General features: G+C 40.9%; 1 protein-coding gene across 1 annotated transcript in view; it reads left to right on the top strand.

The window, feature by feature from the left end:
• The window catches only part of LOC142203618 (dynein axonemal heavy chain 3-like), a 927,911-nt gene that overhangs the window by 556,341 nt on the left and 347,206 nt on the right, over positions 1-24,364 (top strand). Inside the window, exon 44 of the mRNA XM_075274510.1 lies at positions 8,168-8,317. Within this exon, the coding sequence (XP_075130611.1) occupies positions 8,168-8,317 (150 nt within the window). The remainder of the gene's footprint in view (positions 1-8,167; positions 8,318-24,364) is intronic.

The following is a 24,364-nucleotide window of genomic DNA, read 5'->3' as shown; positions in this document are numbered from 1 at the left end:
AATGCGGCCTCATTAAAGTGAATGAGACTCAGATACAATACTTGAACTGCACTGGGTTGGAAGTGGCGCTATGCAGACACAAAAAGGAAAAACATATGAAAAGAAGCATTTATCTTCATTGCAACAAGCGTTCCCCTTTCATTTTAGATCTAACAGTGAGTTTAGAGTTTTTGTTATTGGTAACAGTTTCATATTTTTCCATCAGTTCCTCAGTAGTTTGGTATGCTTCTATCTACGATGTGGAAGCCTAGCAGACTTTGTTACTGTTAACAGTCTCATTGTACCCACTCAGGGTACAGGCTGGCTTTCCATAGGTGCAGCACTCATGTCTGAAATTGAGGTTCAAGTTATCTTATCAGTAGTGACCAGAGATGTATACTGTGCACAGTTCACACACTAAGGCCTTATGTGTGTCCAGGCAAGTGTATGGTTGGCAAAATATAATGGCTATGCGATTGCTATTTTTGAAATGCTCGTCACATGACCATTATAAAACCCATGATTTTCAATTGGTGTGTTCACATGCCCCTAACTATGTCCATTCTAAAGGCAAAAATAGTGCACACCTGGTTTTTTTGACAGCTGTTAAAGATGGACCATCCAAAAAACGGTCATGTGAATTTTGTTGTTAGGTGATGGTCGTAAGCCATTATACATGTTGCCTCCTTAAGCATTAATTTTGTAATAATATATATATATATATAAGTTATTCGGCTATCAGTGAGCTTTCTTCTTCCAACTTACTGTTTCTAGCAAATATATAACAATATTGGGCCTGTTTTCCTAAATGATTTTCCTTGCTCCCTATTGCAACCTATCACAAATTATCTTCAGCATCAGAGGAATCAATACTGGAATTAAAGACCATAGGCCAGCCTGGCTCATAAAAACTGAGACACTGAACTAAGGTAAAACAATGGCAGCAACAAAGTTATGTATATATATTTGATATAGGTGCCTAACTATATTTTCAGAAAGATTCTGTGATATTGTATATGCTAAGTGTACAGTTCATATGAAGTCCTCACTGGAGGCCTTTAGGTAAGCTTTTGTGCTTCAAGCTACCCAGGGTCTTATTCTTTTTTTATTACTGGTGACATAAGAAAAAGTTAGGTAAGTTTTATCTGGTTTGCTGATAACACAAAAGTGTGTAAGAGAATTTGTATCATGGAAGAAGATCTAGCCTTAGTGAATGAATGGTCCAAACAATGGAAAAATTTCAGTGTATCCAAATGTTAAATAACTCTCTTGGGAAGAATGAACCCTCTTATCTGAGTATAAGAATGTTTTTTCTGTGTTGGGGAAGGATCTAATGGTCCTGATACCTGGCAGCTACAAAATGAGTATACAGTGCATCCAGGCAGCAGGGAAAGTAAGTAGGGTGCACAGCTATAAAGCTAGAGGTATAACCAGTAGGAAAAGAGAGAATGTACTCTCGCTGCACAGAATTCTTGTGAGACCATCTGGAATACTGTGTCCAGTTCTGCACGCAGATCTGTTAGTCACAAGCATGTAAACCTCTGCTTTCAGGGCACGGTGTGACCCCCTTGTGGAGCCACAACTGTATCTATACTTTTGGGGAAATTTGGAGGAATTTTAGCCCCTTTCTTCAGTATAAAACTTCTCACTTCAGGTCCATCCATAACATTTACATTGGATTAAGAAAAAAAACTAAACACAAGTACAAGAATGTGGGGTATAAAATTAATTGGAGGAAGATCAGAAGGAATGTCAAGAAATATTTCAACAGAAAGAGTAGTTGAGGCTTGGAACAAACATCCAGTAGATATAGTTAGGACATTTACAATGAATTTCAAAATGTTTGGGATAAACATATCAATCCCATGTAATAATATAAGGCAGACTAGATGGACTATGTAGCATTTCTGTATATTTCTACGTTATTCTACATATGATATACAGCTGTACCTGAGAGAAGATTTGTATATTTTTTATTGCTTCCTATAATATAAGAAAACATCAATAATAAAGTAATATATAATGTGATAGCATCATACCATAGTTAGTCTTAAAGTATGATACTCACTTTCACATTAGGAAGAAGTTAATATGGTGGCACTGTCAAGTTGTGACTGCCGGAGGCGCCCTAGTCAGTAATCTGATAATGCTGTATATCATTTGCAAGCACATTTTACAGGTTTAAAAATAATCATTAGATGGAATTATTTTCAGCAAACATAATTGCTGCAGGAGAGGAAATACTTTTGCACATACTGAGTAGGAAGTGATTGTCCCATAAGTACAGGGGACCCAAAATACAGTTCTGCCACTGAACAGAGGCAGAACTTTTAGGCTAAGACCCCACAGTGCAGAAACGTAGCTTTTTTTTTTTTTTTTTTTTTGCTGTGTTAGCCAAAGTCAGGAATGCACTTCCTTATATTTCCCATTCCTTCTCAAGCCACTCCTGACTTTGGCTCTGCAACAAAAAAAGGAGGTGATTCTGCAAGTTTGGGCCTCACCCTTAAAGTTGCCATTGAGACGCAATTTTCAGTCTGTAAATAACTATATAGTAATAATCGTATGGGCTAATGATATCTTGTTGCAAAAAAGACATGAGTACAGAGGAAAAGCATATAGTAAAGCCGGTTGCACACGACCATGTGCTACCCAGCTGCCATGAATGAACTCCACGAGTGGCACACTGGGGACACACGAATGTCATCCATGTGCTGCCCGTGCACTGTTTGTGCTTCTGTGGCCCCTTTCATTCAATGAATAGGAGCTGCGAAAGCGGGACCGCAAAATTGGACAGGAATAGGACATGTTACATATTTTGCAGCAGATAGCATTCTGCTGAACCCTTTCATGACCAAGCATGCATGTATTTTAAATAGTCATAGAGGAAAAATCCTTCAAGAAGCTTCATACACATTAGATGGTCAGTCAGTCCCACTAAAATTGGTAGGGGTCATCCAGTTGTACAATTTTCAAATATTTTCTGGATCAATTTTTCACAGTTTTCTAGATCTCTGCTTGCTGTCATTCAATATGTTACTTCTAGTGGATAAAAATCAGTCCATGGACATGTGATGTACACGCAGGTGCACAGCTTGTTACAGTTATAGCACAGGAATCAGAAATCTGCCTGGAAATAAACTCTGTACCTATGTCCGTCACATCACCATGGACCAATTGCCCACAGTGGAAATGCCGTGGGAAAAATTGCGGTGTTTTACAGTAATGGCGAAGTGGAATGGATTCTAGTGAATCCCATGCCCACTTTGCGGTAAAAACCGCATTGCGGACATGCCACAAATTCCAAAACCATGGGCAACACGGTGACTCAGTGGTTAGCACTGCACTCTTGCAGCGCTGGAGTCCTGGGTTCGAATCCTGCCAGGAACAACATCTGCAAGGAGTTTGTATGTTATCCTCATGTTTGCAAGGATTTCCTCCCATACTACAAAGACATACTGATAGGGGGAAAAAAAAGTACATTGTGATCCCTATATGGGGCTCACAATATACATATAAAAAAATTCCAAAACCGTTTTGGTTTTGGAAAACGCAGCCCGTCAATTATACCTATGGAAGCACTGTAGGTATATTTGTAACAGAAGGTCCGCAGAGGAATACTCTGTGAACTTCCTGTCTAACGCGCTGCGTTACCACCGCAGTTTTTCCCGCAGTGTTTTATTACTGCAAGACATCCTGTGGGGCTTTATCCTTATAAAGTTCTTTAGTAACACTTTGTGCTATAAAGTAAAAAAAAAAATAAAAAAAAATTAAAAGTGAAAAACAGACGTGTTTTCCCTTCTCTTTTGTTTATATTATACTGGATAGAAAAACACATGCAAAACTAAAAACAATGTAAAAATAAGCCCTATGTGTCACTGAAAAAAGACACAAAAATTAGTTGAATAACCCAAATGATAAAAATGTTACAGCCCTCAAAACCACGTATACGAAAAAACCCCGAAAATATGTCTGGCCCAGGATAACAAATTGCCCCACTACTGAAGTGGTTAAGAGTATCCCTTGCTAAAGCAATGATGACCAGAAAATGGTGTGCATCGATTCTATTATTTAGAATAAGACCCGTGCATGATGCTCTCCATGTATCGTATGTTTGCTTCAGCAACTGTGGGACCCAGTATGCCCTGGCTATCTCCATAGCTGAAGTCAGATGAGGCATGAGATCTGAAATAGAAGGACAGAGGACATGATCATTTTTCTTCAGTTCTAAGCAGAGTGGAAAAAACAATCTGGCTTCGGTACCTGATATTTCTGCAGACTGATATTTGAGCAATTGCTTGTCACAAAAAAAGTTTTGGACCAAGAAAATTGACTAATAAAACTTTTCAAAGAAAGTATTACACTAAATGCTGCCCTTTTATTCTCAATTTACTAAAAGAAGTCATTGTAGTGAAATAAGGTTTACTGGTGAGCATGTAGTTATTATTCTCTGTAAACATAAGCCATGATCTCAAGCAGGAATCAATAAATACGGAGGTGTAAGCTGGTTTCAAGTAAATGTTTCTGCACCCTGAGATATATAACTATGATCCTCTAATTGCTCTAATGTCAAACAAAAAGCTATTTAGCATGCATTGATACATTCCTCTTCATAGAAATATTGTACTGCATATAGTGATAGACTGTAAAGGGGGATTTCTCTATGTTCGTATATTGTTTTATTGTGTGTTCTTTTTCGCTTTAGTCTTGGGTTTTCTTTAAAGGGGCTCTATGACTGGGAAAAGTCATTTTTAACTAATCACATTCTTGCATAGGCTTTAGAAAGGCTACTCCACACCTACCTTTAGTATGTAAATTGCCTCAGCAGTTTCTGAATAAGTCTGTTTTTATTCATATGCTAATGAGCTTCCAGCCAGCACAGGAAGTTCCCAGCAGCACTCGTCTCTTCTATTATCTTCTATGTGTGTGTGCAAACAGGAAGCTGAGTCATCATCATCAGCAGCAGCAGCCTGTGCTGTATACTCACATAGGAAACAATAGCAAAGGGGGTGCACGATGCATCGTGCACTAGTCTAATTAGCATATGAATAAAAACGGACTTATTCAGAAACCACTGAGGCAATTTACATACTAAAGGTAGGTGTGGAATAGCCTTTCTAAAGGCTATGCAAAGATGTGATTAGTTAAAAATGAATTTCCCAATGATAGAGCCCCTTTAAGGGTTAATGTTAAGGATCATGTGAGCTCTTCACTCAGGTGTATATGGTGGTTTTTGGTTTAAAGTAACAGTCTATGACTGGAGATGCATGAAACGCGTCAGCCAGACACTTTGCATTGACATAGGGGTTGTTTTCCTTGTTTGTGACACCCCATTTTTTTAATTGTAATATGATTTTGTAAATTAAAAATTAAGTTTTACTGAATACAGTGGTTGCTGGACATCTCTTTCTCTTTGTGTATTTATAGTATATCGACAGAATATCTCATAATTAGTCCATATATGTCATTATGACTTCTGGGGGGGTGTCCATAGGAGACAGTGACATTGTCCTTAGCAGTGGTGGATCTAGCCTCTCTGCTGCCTTAGGCAGACGATCAAAAGACGCCCTCACCCCCCCCCCCCTCGTATTGAGTCCGAGAGGGGTGGTGTTCATCTTTTGATTGTCCACCTCAGACAGTGCGGGGGGGTGGGGGGTCTGGTTGGGGGGCGTTTACACTGTTGGGGTGCTAGCAGTAACATTTCAATAAATAAAATTCAGTAATATTTTGTGCAGTAATACTCACAGGAGATATCTTCCCACATTTCCCGTCTCTTCCCTTTGGGGCCGCCATGACCACTTCTTCCAGCTGTGACTTGACTCTGTACAATTTGAAACACAGACATCTTTGACTCCTTGCTTCTGCTCGCATTGCACAGTGGCCCCTGCAGCCTATATTATGCCTCACAGTGGCACAATAGACCGTGGGGTATAATAGAGGTTACAGGGGCCACAGTGGACACTTCAAGCTCTATTATTCCCCACAGTTGCACACCCATGTATTATTATTATACTCAGGGGTCTTTTCAGACCCCTGAGTATAATAATCGGAGCCCCAGGGGAGGGGAGGGAACATAATAAACACTGTTACTCACCTCTCTGGGATCCGGTGTTAATCCTAGCGGGCATCGGGCCTATATGGTAATGTGTCAGACGTCACGTGGTCTGGGATATTACCATATAGGCCCAAAGCCTGTGCTAGCAGTACAATACAGGCCCAAAGCCTGTGGTAGCAGTAACAGACTGTTACCATACAGGTCCAAAGTCTGTGCTAGCAGTAACAGGCTACGCCGATACGTAGTCGTCTGAACCAGCGCAAGGAGAGCTGCCGCTCTCCTTGCGCTGGTTCAGAGAAAAAAAAGTAAAAAAAAAAAAAAAAAAAGGTTGGGCTGCTGCCCCCCTCCAGTCCGCCGCACGAGGCGGCAACCTCATTAGAAGTGCGGCGCTGGTCCTTAGTGGATAGGGGATGAGTTGCACTTGTGGACAAAACACTTTAGTCTGAGGCTCCATATAGTGAGACATAGCTAAAAATAAACAATGCAAAAAAAAAAATGCAATGCATTTTTTTCGCAGCATTTTTCTGTATTATTCTTTGCATTTTTCTTCCTTATTGCATATATAGGAAAAATACTTGCGTTTCTGCAGCTGACATTATCATGCAGTGTTTATGTGCAGGTTTTTGAAAATACGGCTTTCCCACAGTTTTGTCCCTCACAATATGTAGTTGAGATTGCTCAAAATCTCATTCTCTTTGCTGGTACTGTACAATGCAGTGATTTTTTGTTCCACTGAATTTGTGCACTGTGGGGCATTAGCAGCAGTGAAAAAGCGCTGCAGAAAAAACCTGTGGCAGAAACACATAGCATTTTTTCCCACAGCGCTTTTCACAGAAAGCCTGCAGAGTTTTCCTCTGCAGACTGTCTGCTTCCATTATACCTATAGGGAAACCACCAGCATTTCCACAGGTATGCAAAAAACGCAAATGGTTTTTAAATTGCATCATTTCTGTTTTGGATTATATTCTGCAATGTGTGGATGGGATTCACCATTTTGGAGACACTGTAAATTGCCAAGGTGAAACTGCAGCAAAATCTTTATAAAAAACAAACAAACTGTGTATAACATTTTACAGCAATGTATGTCGAGGTGGCCATTTTAGTTTGTTCGAGACAAATCCCAAATTGTTCGGTTTTGTTATAACCCTAACAATTTGGGATATTCATGTCAAACTTGGCTGGTGCCAAAGCGGTTCACTCCCATATTTAATCCCTACAGTGGTAGCAAGTCCACCAATGGTGATATGGTCTGTTTCCCATATTAGATACATGTCCCATTACTCACGTAATTGGCTAAATTATCCATTTATGGTATCAATAAATGGGACACTTGCATCAATGGAATAGATTTTCCACCTGAAAAAGTTCCTGCTTACTGGCCTCCATTGTATGTCCTTTTAATAACCAGCATCCCAATAGTGAGCAGTATCATACTTTATTCGGAGTGCTGCAGACTATTCCATGTGTTGCCAGGTTTAGCGATATATTTTTTTAAAAATCTGAATTTGTATGGCATTTGATGCTAAAACCTCTATTTTAGCATCAAATGTCTACAGAAAAAAGAACAAGGAACATAACACAATACAGTTGTCTTGTACCAAAGGGTTTTCTAAAAACATTTTCTTCTTTTAGTGGTAATCTTACTTTTAAGGCCTCCCTTTTTTTGTTTTTCCTTTTTTACCAAAAAACCCCTGCATTTAAGTACCTGAAAACAATTATCCTTAAGGTTTACAAATTAAAACCTTTCCTTGTATTGTCAGATAAGCTGAAGTCTGTTGGTTGCATTTCTTAGCGTTTGATTAATCCTACTGCCTGCTATTCACTTTCCTTGTCAGTGCTTAACAAAGGTTCTGGCTGAAATAGTTCAGGAAGCTTATTTACCTCCGAATGCCCTGCCACCTCTGATTAAATTCCATGTGGATTTATAACTATCGCTTCACAATGCTAGGTGACCTTTAAGGCACATCTGATAAAATGCAGAGGTCACAGATTGTTGAAGTTGAAATTGTTTCTAACAATGATGTAACTTGGAAGAATCCCCTTCCCCCACCACCGCCACCATCATCCTTCTTCCCGTTTGCAGCTAAAAGTTAGCTGGAAATTAACATGAACTAAATTAATGGTTTAATTTTACAGGAGAAAGAAGAGGGTGTACGGTCCTCCACTGGGGAAGCAAGCTTTTGTCTTTGTTGATGACCTAAACATGCCTGCCAAGGAGAAATATGGTGCCCAGCCTCCCATTGAACTGCTTCGGCAATGGATTGACCACGGCTACTGGTTTGACAGGTGCAATAAATATTAATTAGCGTGCTTGGCTACAGAGGAGTAATGATATACACTGTTTCTCTCAAGCGTTAAATTGTTGTATTAGTCTTTATAATTTCTCATCTGCTCAGACACAACAGGAAAACATTCTGAATTACAAGATTCTTTGCAACGTAAAGAAATGGAGATTCACACGTTGCAGTAAATTACAGTTTAACAACAATTTGTTACTGACTAAAAGCATCTTACTTACTTTCTACATCAGTTTTATTTATTTCATAGGTGGCTCGTGAACACTTTAGACCGGATATCTAGTGTTTAAGTGCATTTACCAAAGGACATGAATATTACTTAGCTTGGAATATGTGTTTTTTAAAGATGTCATTTGCCCAAAATAGTCATTTAATCTGTCTGCCAATATATATTAAAGCCATACACATCGTGACATCCATTTATTTAATAACAGTCATTTGAGGAAATGTTCCCTGAATTGAACCTAAATGGAAAGTCCCTCTGAATTGTAGGAATCTGATGTTTTTATGTTTAGGGGTTTTTTTGTTTGTTTCTTTTTACTATTAATTCTAACGTGATTGGACTACAAGTTAAAGAACATCAATTTGCATAAGGTTTTCAGTTAGTTTGTGAATTCTGTTCATTGAGGTTAATGCACGTGGCCATGTTCTATGGATCTATAAGGTAGTGGCCATTGCTATAGGCCTTCATGTGTACTCAGATTTTATTTGGGGGGAACAAACTTTCCTTGCTCCTTATTTTTTTATGGAAAGAATTAGCATGCACTATATTATGAAAGGTATTATGGAGGCACCATTTGGCAGCGCACAGAGTGCCTATACTATAGTTCTGTAATATGGAAATGTAGAGACTACCTATGGGGAATTTATCAGCAATGTTTGTGTTTTTCTAGTTAACTTCCCTTTGCACATCTATCCTGCAGATTTGTCAGTAGGTATATACATTAGGTATAAACAACTTCCTACCCTACATCAATCTAAACATTAGGCAGCATGGCACAGCTCCTGATAGGCCAATATAGCTCGGGAAAGGAGCCAGTGGGCGGAGCCATTTAGAGTTGATAAATATTGCAGACAGGGAATTGATCCAATTGATCCAAGCAATTGATGCCAGTCAGCAGTGTTCAAACTGTGTTCATATTGCAGCATGCTGGTCAGGTTTTGCATTCAGTGTACAATGCTTTAGAGGCCCAGTTTGTGGCATGTCAGGTCCAGGTTTACAGCTTGATTGATGGCTTCCTCAGCGCAATTGTCAAACATAAATTACAAGATATTTTACATGTATATTCCCATGTAATAGAACAATTCAGGAGATAAATTCTAACATTTTCTCTAATGCACAGACACCCATGTGCCAGACTCTTCAAGATTAGTTTATAACTATATACAGTTGTGCTAAAAAGTTGACATATCCCGGCAGATTTTTTTCTCTTTTGACCTTTGTTCAGAGAATATGAATGATAACACAAAAACATTTTTCTCCACTCATTAGTTAGTGGTTGGTTGAAGCCATTTATTGTCAATTTTCTCTTTTTAAATTATAATGACAACCAAAAACATCAAAATGACCCTGTTCAAAAGTTCACATACCCTGGTGATTTTGGCTTTATAACATGCCCAGGAATTGACACAGTTGTCCACGGATCTACAGGAAAAGGTGGTTGAATTGTATAAAACAGTAAAGGTATACAAAAAGATCTCCAAGGAATTGATGCCAGTCAGAGAGTGTTCACGTAACCAAATCGTGGTCAGGTAGACAAACCAAAATTTCATCCACAACTACCTGGAAAATTATTCGGGATGCAAAGAAAAACCCAGACATAACATCAGTTGAAATACAGGACTCTCTGAAAACTATCAGTGTGGCTGTTTCAAGATACACAATAAGGATGCACTTAAAGAAAAATGGCCCGCATGGTCGAATTGTCAGAAGAAAGCCATTACTGCGCAAATGCCACAAAGAATCTCTCTTTAATAGATCAAACAGCACAAAGATAAACCTCAAAACTTCTGGAACAAGGTAATTTGTAGTGATGAGACAAAAATCAAACTTTTTGGCCACAACCATAAATGTTACATTTGGAGATGTGTCAGCGAGGCCTATGATGAAAGGAACAGAATTACTACTGTAAAGCATGGAGGAGGATCACTGATGATGTGGGGATGTGTAAGCTTCAAAGACACAGCAAACTTGGTCAAAGGGAAAGATGAATGCAGCACGTTATCAGGAAATACTGGGGGCAAGTTTGCACTCATCAGCCAGGAAGCTGCGCATGGAACGTACTTGGACATTCCAACATGACAACGATTCAAAACACAAGGCCAAGTCAACGTGTCATTGGCTACAGCAGAAGAAAGTGAAGATTCTGGAGTGGCCATCTCAGTCTCCTGACCTCAATGTCACTGAGCCACTCTGAGCCATTCTGAGGAGATCTCAAGCGCACAGTACATACAAGACAACCCAAAAATTTACAGGAACAAGAAGAATGGGCAGCTTTACTATCTGAAAAAATAAAGAGTCTCATTCACAACTAAAATAACAGACTTCAAGCTGTCATTGTTGTTAGAGGGGGCAATACACAGTATTAACCTCTTCCCGACATCCGCCGTAACACTACGGCGTATGCCGGGTGTTTAACTATGGCGGCCTCCCGCGAGTCGGTCGGCCGCCATAGCCGCCAGGTGTCTACTGTTTTACACAGTAGACAACCAGCGCTAATGCCTCCGGTTGGTGCTCGCACCGATTGGAGGCATTAACCCCTCCGACGCCTCGGTCAAAGCTGACTGAGGTGCCATTTTCCTGTGTCCGAAAACGCCCTCTCTACAAATCTATAAACATATTTTTCCTGTACGGTAAACGCCGTAGCGGGAGAAAAAGTCAAAAGTGCCAAACAGCCATTTTTTCACTGTTTTGCCTCTGATAAAAATTTCAATTAAAAAATGAACAAAGCAAAAGCAATTCCCCAAAATGGTATAACTGAAAAGTACACCCAGCCCTGCAAAAAAAGATGTCTTATGCATTAGAGATGAGCGAACACTATTTGAAACAGCCATTTCGAATAGCACGCTCCCATAGAAATGAATGGATGTGGCCGCTTCCATTCATTTCTATGGGAGCGTGCTATTCAGAACAGCTGTTCCAAATAGTGTTTGCTCATCTCTATTACTCATCACCGTACACGGAAGTATAAAAAAGTTACGGCTGACAGAATGTGGCGACTTTTAGAAAAAAAAAAATTGGCACAGTTTTGGATTTTTGTTTAAAATGTAAATAAAACCATATAAATTAGGTATCCCCAGAATCGTACCGAAACATAGAATACAGGTGACATTCCATTTTGGCTGCATAGTGAACACCGTAAAAACTAATCCCATTAGAAAATCGCAGAAATGCACTCGAAAATCAAAAAATGCCGTCAGAGGGAAGGGATTAAGAACTGGGGTATGTGAACTTTTGAACAGGGTCATTTTGATGTTATTGGTTGTCATTATTATTTAAAAAGAGAAAATACAGAAGTTTAACAATAAATGGCTTCAACCAACCTCTAACCATGAGTGGAAAAACCATGGGTGTTTTCATTTATATTCTCTGAAAAAATGACAAAAAAACAAAAAATCTGCCAGCGTATGTAAACTTTTTAGCACAACTATATATGAAACCTGCTTTTTCCTCAATAAACACTTTAATGAAGCTAAATGATACCACATATAGGAACTACCACTGACATACCTATAGAGGTCCCAGGGGTTGCCACTGCAACTAGGCTCAGTAGGCAGTGGGCCCCACATGTCACCCTCAACAGACTAGAGCTGGAAGATTTTCTTTGATAGCTGACAGTCTGTGCTTGTAAATGTATTACACTGCCCTCTGGTGAGCTCGAGTGGAAAGATTTATGACACATAGCCTTCCACATCATAAAGGAGAACATCAGCTTTTTATTGGCAAAAATTTGCAGTTGATAAGCGGCATATAGTCAAGGAGGGATTCTGTGGGGGAGGCAATGGTACAAAAGGGGGAGTGATTATTATGTAGAGGGCACCAACAGTGGATGAGAACAATAGGACTTTAGGTCTTTATGGCAGTTTAGGCCCACATAGAGGCCAAAAGCAAAATGTAAATGCAGCTAGAATATACGAATGGGATGTGATGGACAGTTGTGTGGAGAAGTTGTACATGTGGTGCAGGCTGATCTTTTACAACAGGGCCCTGGAGTTTTAGACTAAGGCCCCACAGGACGATCTGCAACGCCAAAGCGCTGTGGGAAAAACTGCGGTGCTACTTCCCACAGCGCTTTGAAGTAGAGTTCATAGAGTTTTCCTCTGTGCAGACTTTCTGTTACAATTATATCTTCGGGAAAGCCGCTGGCGTTTCCGCAGATATAATTGACATTATGCGATTTCCAAAAATGCAATGGCTTTGGAAATCACAGCATGTCCCCGCTGCTGATTTAAGCACAATTACTGTAAAACGCCGCGATTTTTCCTGCAACATTTCCACCGCAGGCAAATTGCAGCGTTTATGACCTGTGGGGCCCCGGCCTCAAACTGATTTCTCCATAACATAACAAGATTTAAATTTGTAAACAATTGTAGATTAAACATTTTTTTGTAAATATTTGCACCTCTGAATTGTATTTCAGAAAATGTAGTATTTCTCCATAAATTATTGCAATTATGCATGTTTAGTTACATACGTTTATTTCCTTTGTGTGTTTTGAAGCAAAAAAAAAGAAGCAAAAACTGATACAGTTTCACACAAAACTTCAAATATTGACTGGCCTAAATTACTGGCACTCTCAACTTAAAGGGATCCTATCATTCACACACTATTTTTTCTAGGTACCATGTCGGAATAGCCTTAAGAAAGGCTATTCTTCTCCTACCTTTCCTTGTCTTCTCTGTGCAGCCATTCGCTTACAATCCCGGTTTTTCTCGGTATGCAATTTAGCTCTCTCGCAGCACTGGGGGCAGGCCCCAGCGCTCAAACAGCACTGGGGGCATCCCCAATGCTGCGAGAGAACACTCTCCAGCGCAGCCTCCATCTTTGTCAGGAGCGTCCTCTTCAGCCTCTTCTTCTGGCGGTGGCTTGTAACTTCTAGGCCTCAGGCCTTGAGCAGAGCGCGCAGGCCCACAGGCCACGAGAAAATGGCTGCTTGCACAGTATTGTTAGCGGCCATTTTCCCGTGGCCTGTGCGCCTGCTCTGCTCAAGGCCTAGAAGTTACGAGCCTGCGCTGGAAGAAGACATTGAAGATGACGCTGCGGACAAAGAAGGGGGCGGCGCTTGGAAACAATTCTCATCGCAGTTTGAGCGCTGGGGCCCGCCCCCATCGCTGCGAGAGAACTCATTTGCATACCGGTAAAAACCAGTATTTCTAAGGAACGGCGCAGCAGAGACCACGTCTAATGGTAAGAGACAAATAGACTTTCTAAAGGCTACTCCGACGTCTTATCCACAAAAAGAAAGGTTTTAATGGTAGAATCCCTTTAATATTTGGTTGCTCACCCTTTGGAAAAAATAACTGAAATTAATCGCTTCCTATAACCATCACCAAGCTTCTTAGCATTGGTTCACATCTGCTTTTTTATTCCGTCCGGGGAGAGTCCACATGGAGACCCCCCCCCCGAAAGGAATACAAACGCAATTGCAAGCCCTGTGCTGTAAAATCACACGGACCCCATAGACTATAATGGGGTCTCTGTGCTTACTGCGCACTGCCCGTGCAAATCATTCGTGCAGGCAGTGCACGGCCAGCACACATGGACCCCATTATGGTCTATGGGGTCTGTATGCTTTCACAGCACAGCGCTTGCAGATGTGAACAGGGCATTACATCTCTCTACTGGAATTTTGGACCACTCTTCTTTTGCAATCTACTCCAGGTCTCTTATATTTGAAGGGTGCCTTCTCCTATCAGCAATTTTAAGATGTTTCCATGGGTGTTCATTGGGATTTAGATCTGGACTCATTGCTGACCACTTCAGAACTCTCCAGCGCTTTTTTTTTCCATCCATTTCTGGGTGCTTTTTGAAGTATATTTGTGGTCACTGTTCTGCTGGAAGACCCATGACAAAGGACGCAAACCCAGCTTACGGACACAGACTGAGACTCAAAATCCTTTGGTAATATTCACATTTTATGATACTTTGCACACAGTCAAGGTAATGAGGCAGCAAAACAACCCCAAAACATCTTTAAACCTCCACCATACTTGGCTGTTAATATTATGTTCTTTTCATTGTAGGCCTCATTCCATTTCCCCTTCATTCCCCACTTTTGGTAAACAGTAGAATAATGTGCTAGAAATTGTAATTACACATTTTCTGTAATACGCATGTTTATTTCCTTTGTGTGTATTGGAACAACACAAAAACAAGCTCTATCTTGGTCTCATCTGTTCACAAGACATTTTCCCAGAAGGATTTTGGTTTACTCACGTACATTTTGGTAAACTGCCATCTAGCTTTTTTATGTCTATGTGTCAGCAGTGGGATGTTCCTGGCTCTCCTGACATAGTTTCATTCCATTCAAATGTCGATAGTTCACACTGACACTGATGCAACCTGAGCCTGCAGGACAACTTGAATTTTTTGAAACTTGATTACAGCTGCTTATCCAGACTATCTTGCATTGTAATCTTTCATCAATTTTTCTCTTCCATCCTCCTCCAGGGAGATTAGCTATAGTGACATGGGTTTTAAACTTCATGATTATGTTGAGCTCTGAAGACAAAGCAACATCAAGATCTCTGAAGATGAACTTATAACCTTGGGATTGTTGATATTTTTCCACAATTTTGGTTCTAAAGTCCTCAGACAGTTAGTTCTCTTCTCCTATTTCTGTTTTCCATGCTTAGTGTGGCACATACAGACATGCAATATAAAGATTGAGTCAATTTTCTCTATTTTATCTTGTCTCAGGTGGGATTTTTATATTGCCCACACCTATTACTTGCCGCAAGAGAGTTTGAATGAGCATCACATGCTTGAAGCATGAATTGAATTAATTACCCACAATTTTCAAAAGGGTTGGCTGCATCTCCGGAGTAGCCGTGCTGAGCGCATGACCAGCTCTGCTTCATCTCCGGTGTAGCATTGCTGGCCGTGCGCTCAGCTCGGCTGCATCTCCGGAGTAGTCGAGCTGAGCACACGGCCAGCACTGCTACATCTCCGCATAGGAATGCATTGACCAGCGTTGATTGGCTGAATGCCATGCAGAGTACAGCATTCGGCCAATCAACACTGGTTCTGCAGAGGCGGAGTCTAAGATCGGTCCACAGCAGTCTCCATTCTGGTCCGATCTTAGACTCCGCCTCCTCACAGACGAGCCTCCAGCAGAACCAGCGTTAATTGGCCGAATGCTATACTCTGTATGGCATTCGGCCAATCAATGCTGGTCAATGCATTCCTATCGGAAAAAGTCAGCTCGCGCATATCACAAGCTGACAGGGATCCCGACCAGATATAGCCCCAAAGAGCTGTGTGAGTAACATTCCCACCTAAATAAAGGTAATCCCTAGCTAACCCTGCCTGTACATCTATCCCTGTCTCACAGTCACATAGTTCACAGTCTCAAATTAACCGAATTAACTCCACCATTCGTATAAATTGGAGGTCACCTGATTTAGCCAGCCAATTACTTTTTCTGATTTTTTTTTGATGCCTTCGTTGTCGTAGTTCCTGTCCCACCTCCTCTGCGCAGTTATTGGTGCAAAAAAGCGCCAGGGAAGGTGGGAGGGGATACAAATTTTTACTGCGTTTGCCTCGTGATATTTGATTGGAATTTAATACCTCGAAGGGCCTGATATTCGATCAAATATCTATTCGATCGAACAGTGTTCGCTCATCTCTAATTATTAATAAATCTGCCATACTGTTATCTGGCATGTTTTCCCACAATATACTGCAGGTTTTTTATCCTGAGATTTGATTGTTACAAAATCTTTCAAACACCTGAATGACACCAGAGATTTCAGCTTACCCTTAACTTCCTTTAGTCTGCTAGGCAACCACAGATGACCATTAGAGATGAGCGAACAGTGTTCTATCGAACACATGTTCGATCGGATATCAGGGTGTTCGCCATGTTCGAATCGAATCGAACACCGCGTGGTAAAGTGCGCCAAAATTCGATTCCCCTCCCACCTTCCCTGGCGCCTTTTTTGCACCAATAACAGCGCAGGGGAGGTGGGACAGGAACTACGACACTGGGGGCATTGAAAAAAATTGGAAAAAGTCATTGGCTGCCGAAATCAGGTGACCTCCATTTTAGACGAATAGTGGATTTCAAATCCGGGTCATATGAGAATGTGAACTTTGTGACTATGAGACAGGGATAGCTGTACAGGCAGGGATAGCTAGGGATAACCTTTATTTAGGGGGGAATGTTATTAAAAATAACTTTTTGGGGCTCTATCGGGTGTGTAATTGTGATTTTTGTGAGATAAACTTTTTCCCATAGGGATGCATTGGCCAGCGCTGATTGGCCGAATTCCGTACTCTGGCCAATCAGTGCTGGCCAATGCATTCTATTAGCTTGATGAAGCAGAGTGTGCACAAGGGTTCAAGCGCACCCTCGGCTCTGATGTAGCAGAGCTGAGGCTGCACAAGGGTTCAAGCGCACCCTCGGCTCTGATGTAGGAGAGCCGAGGGTGCACTTGAACCCTTGTGCACCCTCGGCTCTGCTACATCAGAGCCGAGGGTGCGCTTGAACCCTTGTGCACACTCTGCTTCATCAAGCTAATAGAATGCATTGGCCAGCGCTGATTGGCCAATGCATTCTATTAGCCCGATGAAGTAGAGCTGAATGTGTGTGCTAAGCACACACATTCAGCTCTACTTCATCGGGCTAATAGAATGCATTGGCCAGCGCTGATTGGCCAGAGTACGGAATTCGGCCAATCAGCGCTGGCTCTGCTGGAGGAGGCGGAGTCTAAGATCGCTCCACACCAGTCTCCATTCAGGTCCGACCTTAGACTCCGCCTCCTCCAGCAGAGCCAGCGCTGATTGGCCGAATTCCGTACTCTGGCCAATCAGCACTGGCTAATGCATTGTATTGGCGTGATGAAGCAGTGCTGAATGTGTGTGCTTAGCACACACATTCAGCTCTACTTCATCGGGCTAATAGAATGCATTGGCCAGCGCTGATTGGCCAGAGTACGGAATTCGGCCAATCAGCGCTGGCTCTGCTGGAGGAGGCGGAGTCTAAGATCGCTCCACACCAGTCTCCATTCAGGTCCGACCTTAGACTCCGCCTCCTCCAGCAGAGCCAGCGCTGATTGGCCGAATTCCGTACTCTGGCCAATCAGCACTGGCTAATGCATTGTATTGGTGTGATGAAGCAGTGCTGAATGTGTGTGCTTAACACACACATTCAGCTCTACTTCATCGGGCTAATAGAATGCATTGGCCAATCAGCGCTGGCCAATGCATTCTATTAGCGTGAACTGAGTTTGCACAGGGGTTCTAGTGCACCCTCGGCTCTGCTACATCAGATTGCTACATCTGATGTAGCAGTGCCGAGTGTGCATCAGATGTGTAGTTGAGCAAAACTGACTCAGCACTGCTAAGTCTCTGCATTCGCATAGGAATGCATTGGCCAGCCTTCGGCCAATCAGCGCTGGCTCTGCCGGAGGAGGCGGAGTCTAAGGTCGGACCTGAATGGAGACTGGTGTGGAGCGATCTTAGACTCCGCCTCCTCCAGCAGAGCCAGCGCTGATTGGTCGAGTTCCGTACTCTGGCCAATCAGCACTGGCCAATGCATTTCTATGGGGAAAAGTTAGCTTGCGAAAATCGCAAACTGACAGGGATTTCCATGAAATAAAGTGACTTTTATGCCCCCAGACATGCTTCCCCTGCTGTCCCAGTGTCATTCCAGGGTGTTGGTATCATTTCCTGGGGTGTCATAGTGGACTTGGTGACCCTCCAGACACGAATTTGGGTTTCCCCCTTAACGAGTTTATGTTCCCCATAGACTATAATGGGGTTCGAAACCCATTCGAACACTCGAACAGTGAGCGGCTGTTCGAATCGAATTTCGAACCTCGAACATTTTAGTGTTCGCTCATCTCTAATGACCATCCCAATAAATATGGTACTCCCGTACGAACTTGATGTTCAAGTAGGATTTCACCCCATCTTTACAAATGTGATAAACAGTTGGCACTCCCCAGAAGATATGCTAGTGCTGATTTTGATTTTTATTGTGAGAAAAGCAAAGTGGACCATCTGCACTAATAAAGAAACCTCTGAGATTTATGGAAAACGAGTGGGAGGATATTCTTTGTATGGGGTACCAAAAGGTCAAGAGATGGAAGTAAAATCCATGCAGCATAGGAATGAACATGAGAATCATAATCTTTCCATTTCTAAATGCAGTCTATGTGGTACATGGAGAGGTGAGGTGGTATATTTAGAGAGTGGCATACTCTTACATGGGGTTCCAGCATTACTAGTTATGCCCCAACATCCATATGATATCAGATTCTTCTTCAGAAATATAAGTCCAACTAGTGCTTAAATGTGTTACCTCAGCAATGTTAGGTAAGAAGGCTTCATCTACAAAGGGCATGTCTCCAGGTTTTAATAAGTTTCATTAAAGCCTACTTCCAATTAGAAAACAACTTTCCCAAAATAAATAGTAAAGTCCAATGTAAGAGAATTTGTAACATATCTCATTAAAGAATTGATTGGAAAAAAAAAAAAAAAAGCTTGCAAGCCTTTGTGGGCAGGGCTCTCAATCCCACTGTGTCAGTTGGTCGCCTAACAGACAGAAGTCTATGGGGAAGCAAAGGAGAGGAGGTGCAGTGGTAGAATTGTATCTAAAAGGTAGCTCATTCTGGCAAGTGGAGAAGGCAGTCTACATCTCTACTTGCTGACATTCATTCCTTTACTTCTAGTGGATAAGTCTGACCATAGTCATGTGATTTACGGTCCATGGTCATGTGATGAGCACACAGGTGCTGCTTGTTATAGCGACAGCCCAGTAATCAGACATCTGCCTGGTAATCAGCTGTGCACCTGTGTACATCACATGACCATGGACCGTAAATCACATGACCATGGTCAGAGTTTTATCCTCTAGAAGTAACAGAATGAATGACAGCAAGCAGAGATCTAGAAAACCAAGAGGAATTGATACAGAAAGTATATTGGAAAATTGTATATCTTTTTATTGCACAAACAATAACATTTGTCTCTCAATATCGGTCTGAAAGTGGACAACTCCTTTAACCACTTCCGGACCGCCCATAGACTATATACGTCCGGATAGTGGTTGTCTAGTTCTGCCAGGACGTACCTGTACGTCCACCAGAACACAGCAGCTGCACGGAGACCATGTAGCTGCTTTCACTAGGAGCTGGCTGTAACTTCAGCCGGAGCTCCCAGAGAGATAGCAGGGCAGATTTATTACCTGCTCTGCTATCTCGATCGCTGTGTATACAGCGCTCAATGAGCACTGTATACACAGCTATGGACGCAGCCATAAATCAGCTGCCCTCTGACCCGGCAGACATGTGATCTGCCGGGAGCAGTGTCCTGCCAGAGCTGCTGGGTCCTACAGGACTCAGATCAGCTCTGTATACCATGTAGCAGTGTGCAAGAGGTTGGATTTCTCCTGTAACTGAGATTAAATGTAGCAGCCTCAGTTATAGGAGAAATCAGCCTCAAGTACAAAAAAAAAAGTGATCAGATGTCCCCAAAGGTCTCTTATCACCTTATAGGGACACAATCTGGGAAAAAAATAAAATAAAAATATAATAAAAAAGTTTTTTAAAAAATGTAAATAAAATAATAAAAAAATAAATAAATAATACGCTAATAAAACGCCGTTATTAAAGGTTATAGCCCCACCCCCGACGACACCATACAAAATAAAAATTACCGTAACGGAGAGGAAAAACTATATTATAAAGCTTTTCAGTGACACTTTGTGTTATTAAATAAAAAAAAAATTATAAATTGAAAACCAGACACAATTTCCCTCCTATTTTGTTTATATTTTCCTGGATATAAAAAAAATTAAAACACATTTGAAAATAAAAATAACATAAAAATAAAGCCCTATGTGTCTCCGAAAAAAGACGCAAAAATTAGTTGACTAAGACATACGAGAAAAATTTTACAGACCTCAAAACCGCACATACATAATAAACCTAAAATGTGTCTGGTCCTGGACCACAAATTGGCCCGGTACTGAAGTGGTTAATGTCCAGTCTATCAACGATCCCTTAAATATGACTAAGGATTTTTGCCAATCCAGCGCATCTTCCAAAAGAGTGATATGTTGACAACTGTTTGCTCTTTGCCCCACTTCAGTACAGATTATGTTTCAAGGCTCTTTCATAGGTCACATTTTGTCTAACAGGATAGCTCACTATGGGTAGCTTTAGAGAGACAGTTTTATTCCTTCTGGAGGAGAGAGAACTTTTTCCTAGAAAGCTGTGCCCATAAGAGTAACTTTGCCAGCCAATATTTCCACGAAAAAAGTAGTAGCTCCAAGAGCTTTGTTTATAGGAACAATGCACATTCACATACCCAAACATACTGAACTGGCTGGCTGTCTTCTCTTCTTGTAAATTGCTTTTCCGTATCCATAGTAGATCCAGTATCCAGTATAATAAGCAGGTACACCGTCAGAAGCGTGCATTCCAACACACCATGTGCATTTCTACATATAATAAAATAAATCAATTAATTGTTTACACCTGAAATATGAAGAAAACAACGGTACATTAGTAGGACTCATGACATTAATTAAGTGCTGATATTTACGGAATCCTTAATTAAAATGGTTTACACTGGTGCCTGAGAGACCCTTTACAGATAATTTGTTATTGGATATTTTTATAACACTTACTTGTGCACTGAATAATGTATGCTTCAGCAGTACAAAAATGATTTTCAGTTTATTTGTGCATTTCTGGAAGTAAAAAAAGACAATTAATTAGTCCAACATTCCAGTCCCATAGGCAGGTTTTCTTCTCTTTGATTCTTTTAAAATGTGTTTGTACTTCTTTTGGTTAATTAGTAGTTTAATAGAGTCACATTATCTGGCTATGTTAATACTAAAGTTATTAAACGTTATTGCATTCTTGTTATAATAATTAAGGATAGGCAAATCTCTTGTGACTTGGCCCAGTGCTGTAGTTCTTTGTGCTGAAATTTCATTTAACACTCAAAGGGCATCTCTACTTGAAAGTAGGTTGCCTAGCAACTGTATTGTTCCCTCTTCACTGACTACTATGGCTTTGCTGCACACTATGAACTTTAGAGACCTATAAGGCCTGTTGGGTGCACTTAGATGGTGGATGCTCTGGGACAATATACATCAAAATTTCCATGGCTTCTTTGATTTCTTTATTGAACAAAAGTATATTTTATTATAGCTATAGCTGTATAATTTGCTATGTAAAAAAAATATTGGATTGTCATCAGAATATTGAAGACCTATAGCAGAATCGACCATGGATATTAGAATTGTGGGGTTCTAACTTTTGGCACCACTGCAGATCAACTCTTTGAAGGGGTTTCAGCACTCGGCCTAACAGTAGCCATTAATATTCCTGGAAATCCATTTTAAGCTCAAATGTTTATTAAACAATGTGTGTTTATGGAAATATAATATAAAGAGTTAGGCTAAAGCAACACCTAGTGAATCGCACCTAAAAAAAACACTGCAGAAAAAAATGTAGTGAAAACACTATATGTAGTGAAAACAAATATGTAGCTTTTCACAGCTTTTCCACTGCATTTTGCTGTTTTTGTCTCCAATATGTAAGTCAGTGGTTCTTAACCAGGGTTCGATCGAACCCTAGGCCCTATGCACAGTTCATTTTGTGGACCAGTAAAAAACATATATCTATGTCTTGAATTTGGAAATAAATCATATTTGATTTATCACTAAAGAAGGGTTCGGTGAATGTGCATATGAAACTGCTGAGTTTGGTACCTCAAACAAGGTTAAGAATCACTGATGTAAGACTATGGAGAAAATGCTATGTTTTTGGATGTAAAAGTAACATTTGTCAAAAGCACATTCATTTTCTGCACCATTTTTTCTTCAGTTTTGGTATAACCGTAAAATCTCATTAACACTTCTGGAACTATAAAATGCAGTTTTTTTTTTTCACTGCCTTTCCGCAAAGGCTAAAAGCATTGTCTCTGCGATGTATAGCCTTATCCTTAAAGAGTTCAGTTACTGCATCTTGCATCTATACAGACTATAGGAGCCCAATCAGGGGTATATTTTATATTATTATTATTATATATTTCTAAAGTACCATTAATTCCATGGTGCTGTACATTTGAGGGTTTACTGTACATACAATATACAAAATACACAAAACAAATACAATACTAAGAGTGACCAACTGGTACAGTAGAATAGAGGGCCCTGCCCGCAAGATATCACAATCTACGAGGGAAGAGGGATAGAGAGAGTAGGTGAGGGTAGGCCCTGTTTAGATATGAACTGATTTTAACCATGACCTGTAGGCATAAGGGGTCCAAATTACAACCCTATTGAGTGCTATGGTAAAAAAAAAAAAAAAAAAATCATGACAGTAAAACAAAAAGTTTTCTCTGGGGTATTCCCATTGCCTTTTTAAATATGCATATGACAGAGAGCTCACCCGGGGTACCCTAGAGGGTGGTGATATGACGAGTTGAATGATCCAGCTAGTATTCAAGCTTCTAGAGAAAAGGTTAGAATAAGATCCCATGTGATCAATGGAAAAGCAAAGATGAGTTGCTGACACGCTGAGGAGAGAGAAAGGATGTGCTGCAAGGCAGAAGTTGGGCAGAGACTTAGTGGGCCATTGTGCAGCACAAGTCATGTGTCATTAATGCTTTTTTGATGTTGTGACCTGCTGCAGTGCTGTAGGTCTTCTGCAACTTTCCACCTTTGCATTGCAAACATCGAAAACTGTGAATGAAAGCTGCAGCTATAGTTGACATGCTCCCACATGTATAATGGCCCTTAATTGCCCATAATGATCCCTATACAATATAATGTCCTTCCTATGCCCAAATACAGTAGAGCGGGTATTTATACCCCCCATATAGTACGTATGCCTTAACCCCCTACATACACAAACACGCACACACACACCATGCTTTATGCTTTTTCAGGGAGAGCACAGATTTCAGTGCAGATTTCACTTTCACTTACTGCTCATAGCTCCTTGGATCTCTTCCCCTTCCCTTGCACTGAGAACCCTATCAGAGCTGGAGAAGGAGACAGGCAGGGAGGAGCTGCAAGTGGTAAGTGAAATCTGCACTAACTGCTCAGCAGTGTCAGTGCAATGAGAGTTTCTATGTGCTCTGGGTCCCAGGTTTTTCTGGGTACTGGTGCTGGCCCTGGTCCTGAATGAGTAGATCCATACTAGGCAAGACAGCTATTGGAATGAAGACAGAAGTACAGCTGTTATCACAGAAGGATTTTGGAAGCATCAGCTTGTTCTGTGTGAGGGAGAGGGAAACTTGTACAAGCTGGTGGCTGAAGACTGAGGAAATGTCATTTCAGAGACATTGAGTATTGTTACTGTTCTGCTCTGTTTCATTGCTCATTGCACATTAAAGGGGTTTTCTGGCTCAAATTGAATTTGCATACTGATGGTCTATTCACTGAATAGGTCATCAATATATGCTCTGTCGGGTCCAACACTCGAACAAAGATCATCTGCTCTAGCACCCTCTGGGCTCAATAGCAGCAGCACAGTACTTCTCCACATAGTGGTTTTGGTGAACTGTAACTCCAGTCCTATTTCTTGAATAAAAGCGGTGTTGCACATGACACTTGGCCATATATAGAACGTATGATCTATGTGAGGTCCAGGTCCTGATACTGATTACCTATCCTGTTGATAGGTTAGCAGAACAAAAATTTCAATTGGGGCTAGAAAAAATCTTTAAGGACTTAAAGTGGACCTTTTATGTCCTCAAGAATGTGTGGTTTTATATACCGCTAGAAAATCGACAGTGTGCTGATTTCCAGGTGTTTTCTCCTGGGGCTGGAGATATCAGTGACATTAACTT

This window comes from Leptodactylus fuscus, chromosome 5 (assembly GCF_031893055.1).
Source record: "Leptodactylus fuscus isolate aLepFus1 chromosome 5, aLepFus1.hap2, whole genome shotgun sequence".
Lineage (NCBI taxonomy): Eukaryota > Metazoa > Chordata > Amphibia > Anura > Leptodactylidae > Leptodactylus > Leptodactylus fuscus.
Note: the sequence above shows the minus strand (reverse complement) of the source record. Positions and strands in the feature narration are given on the sequence as shown.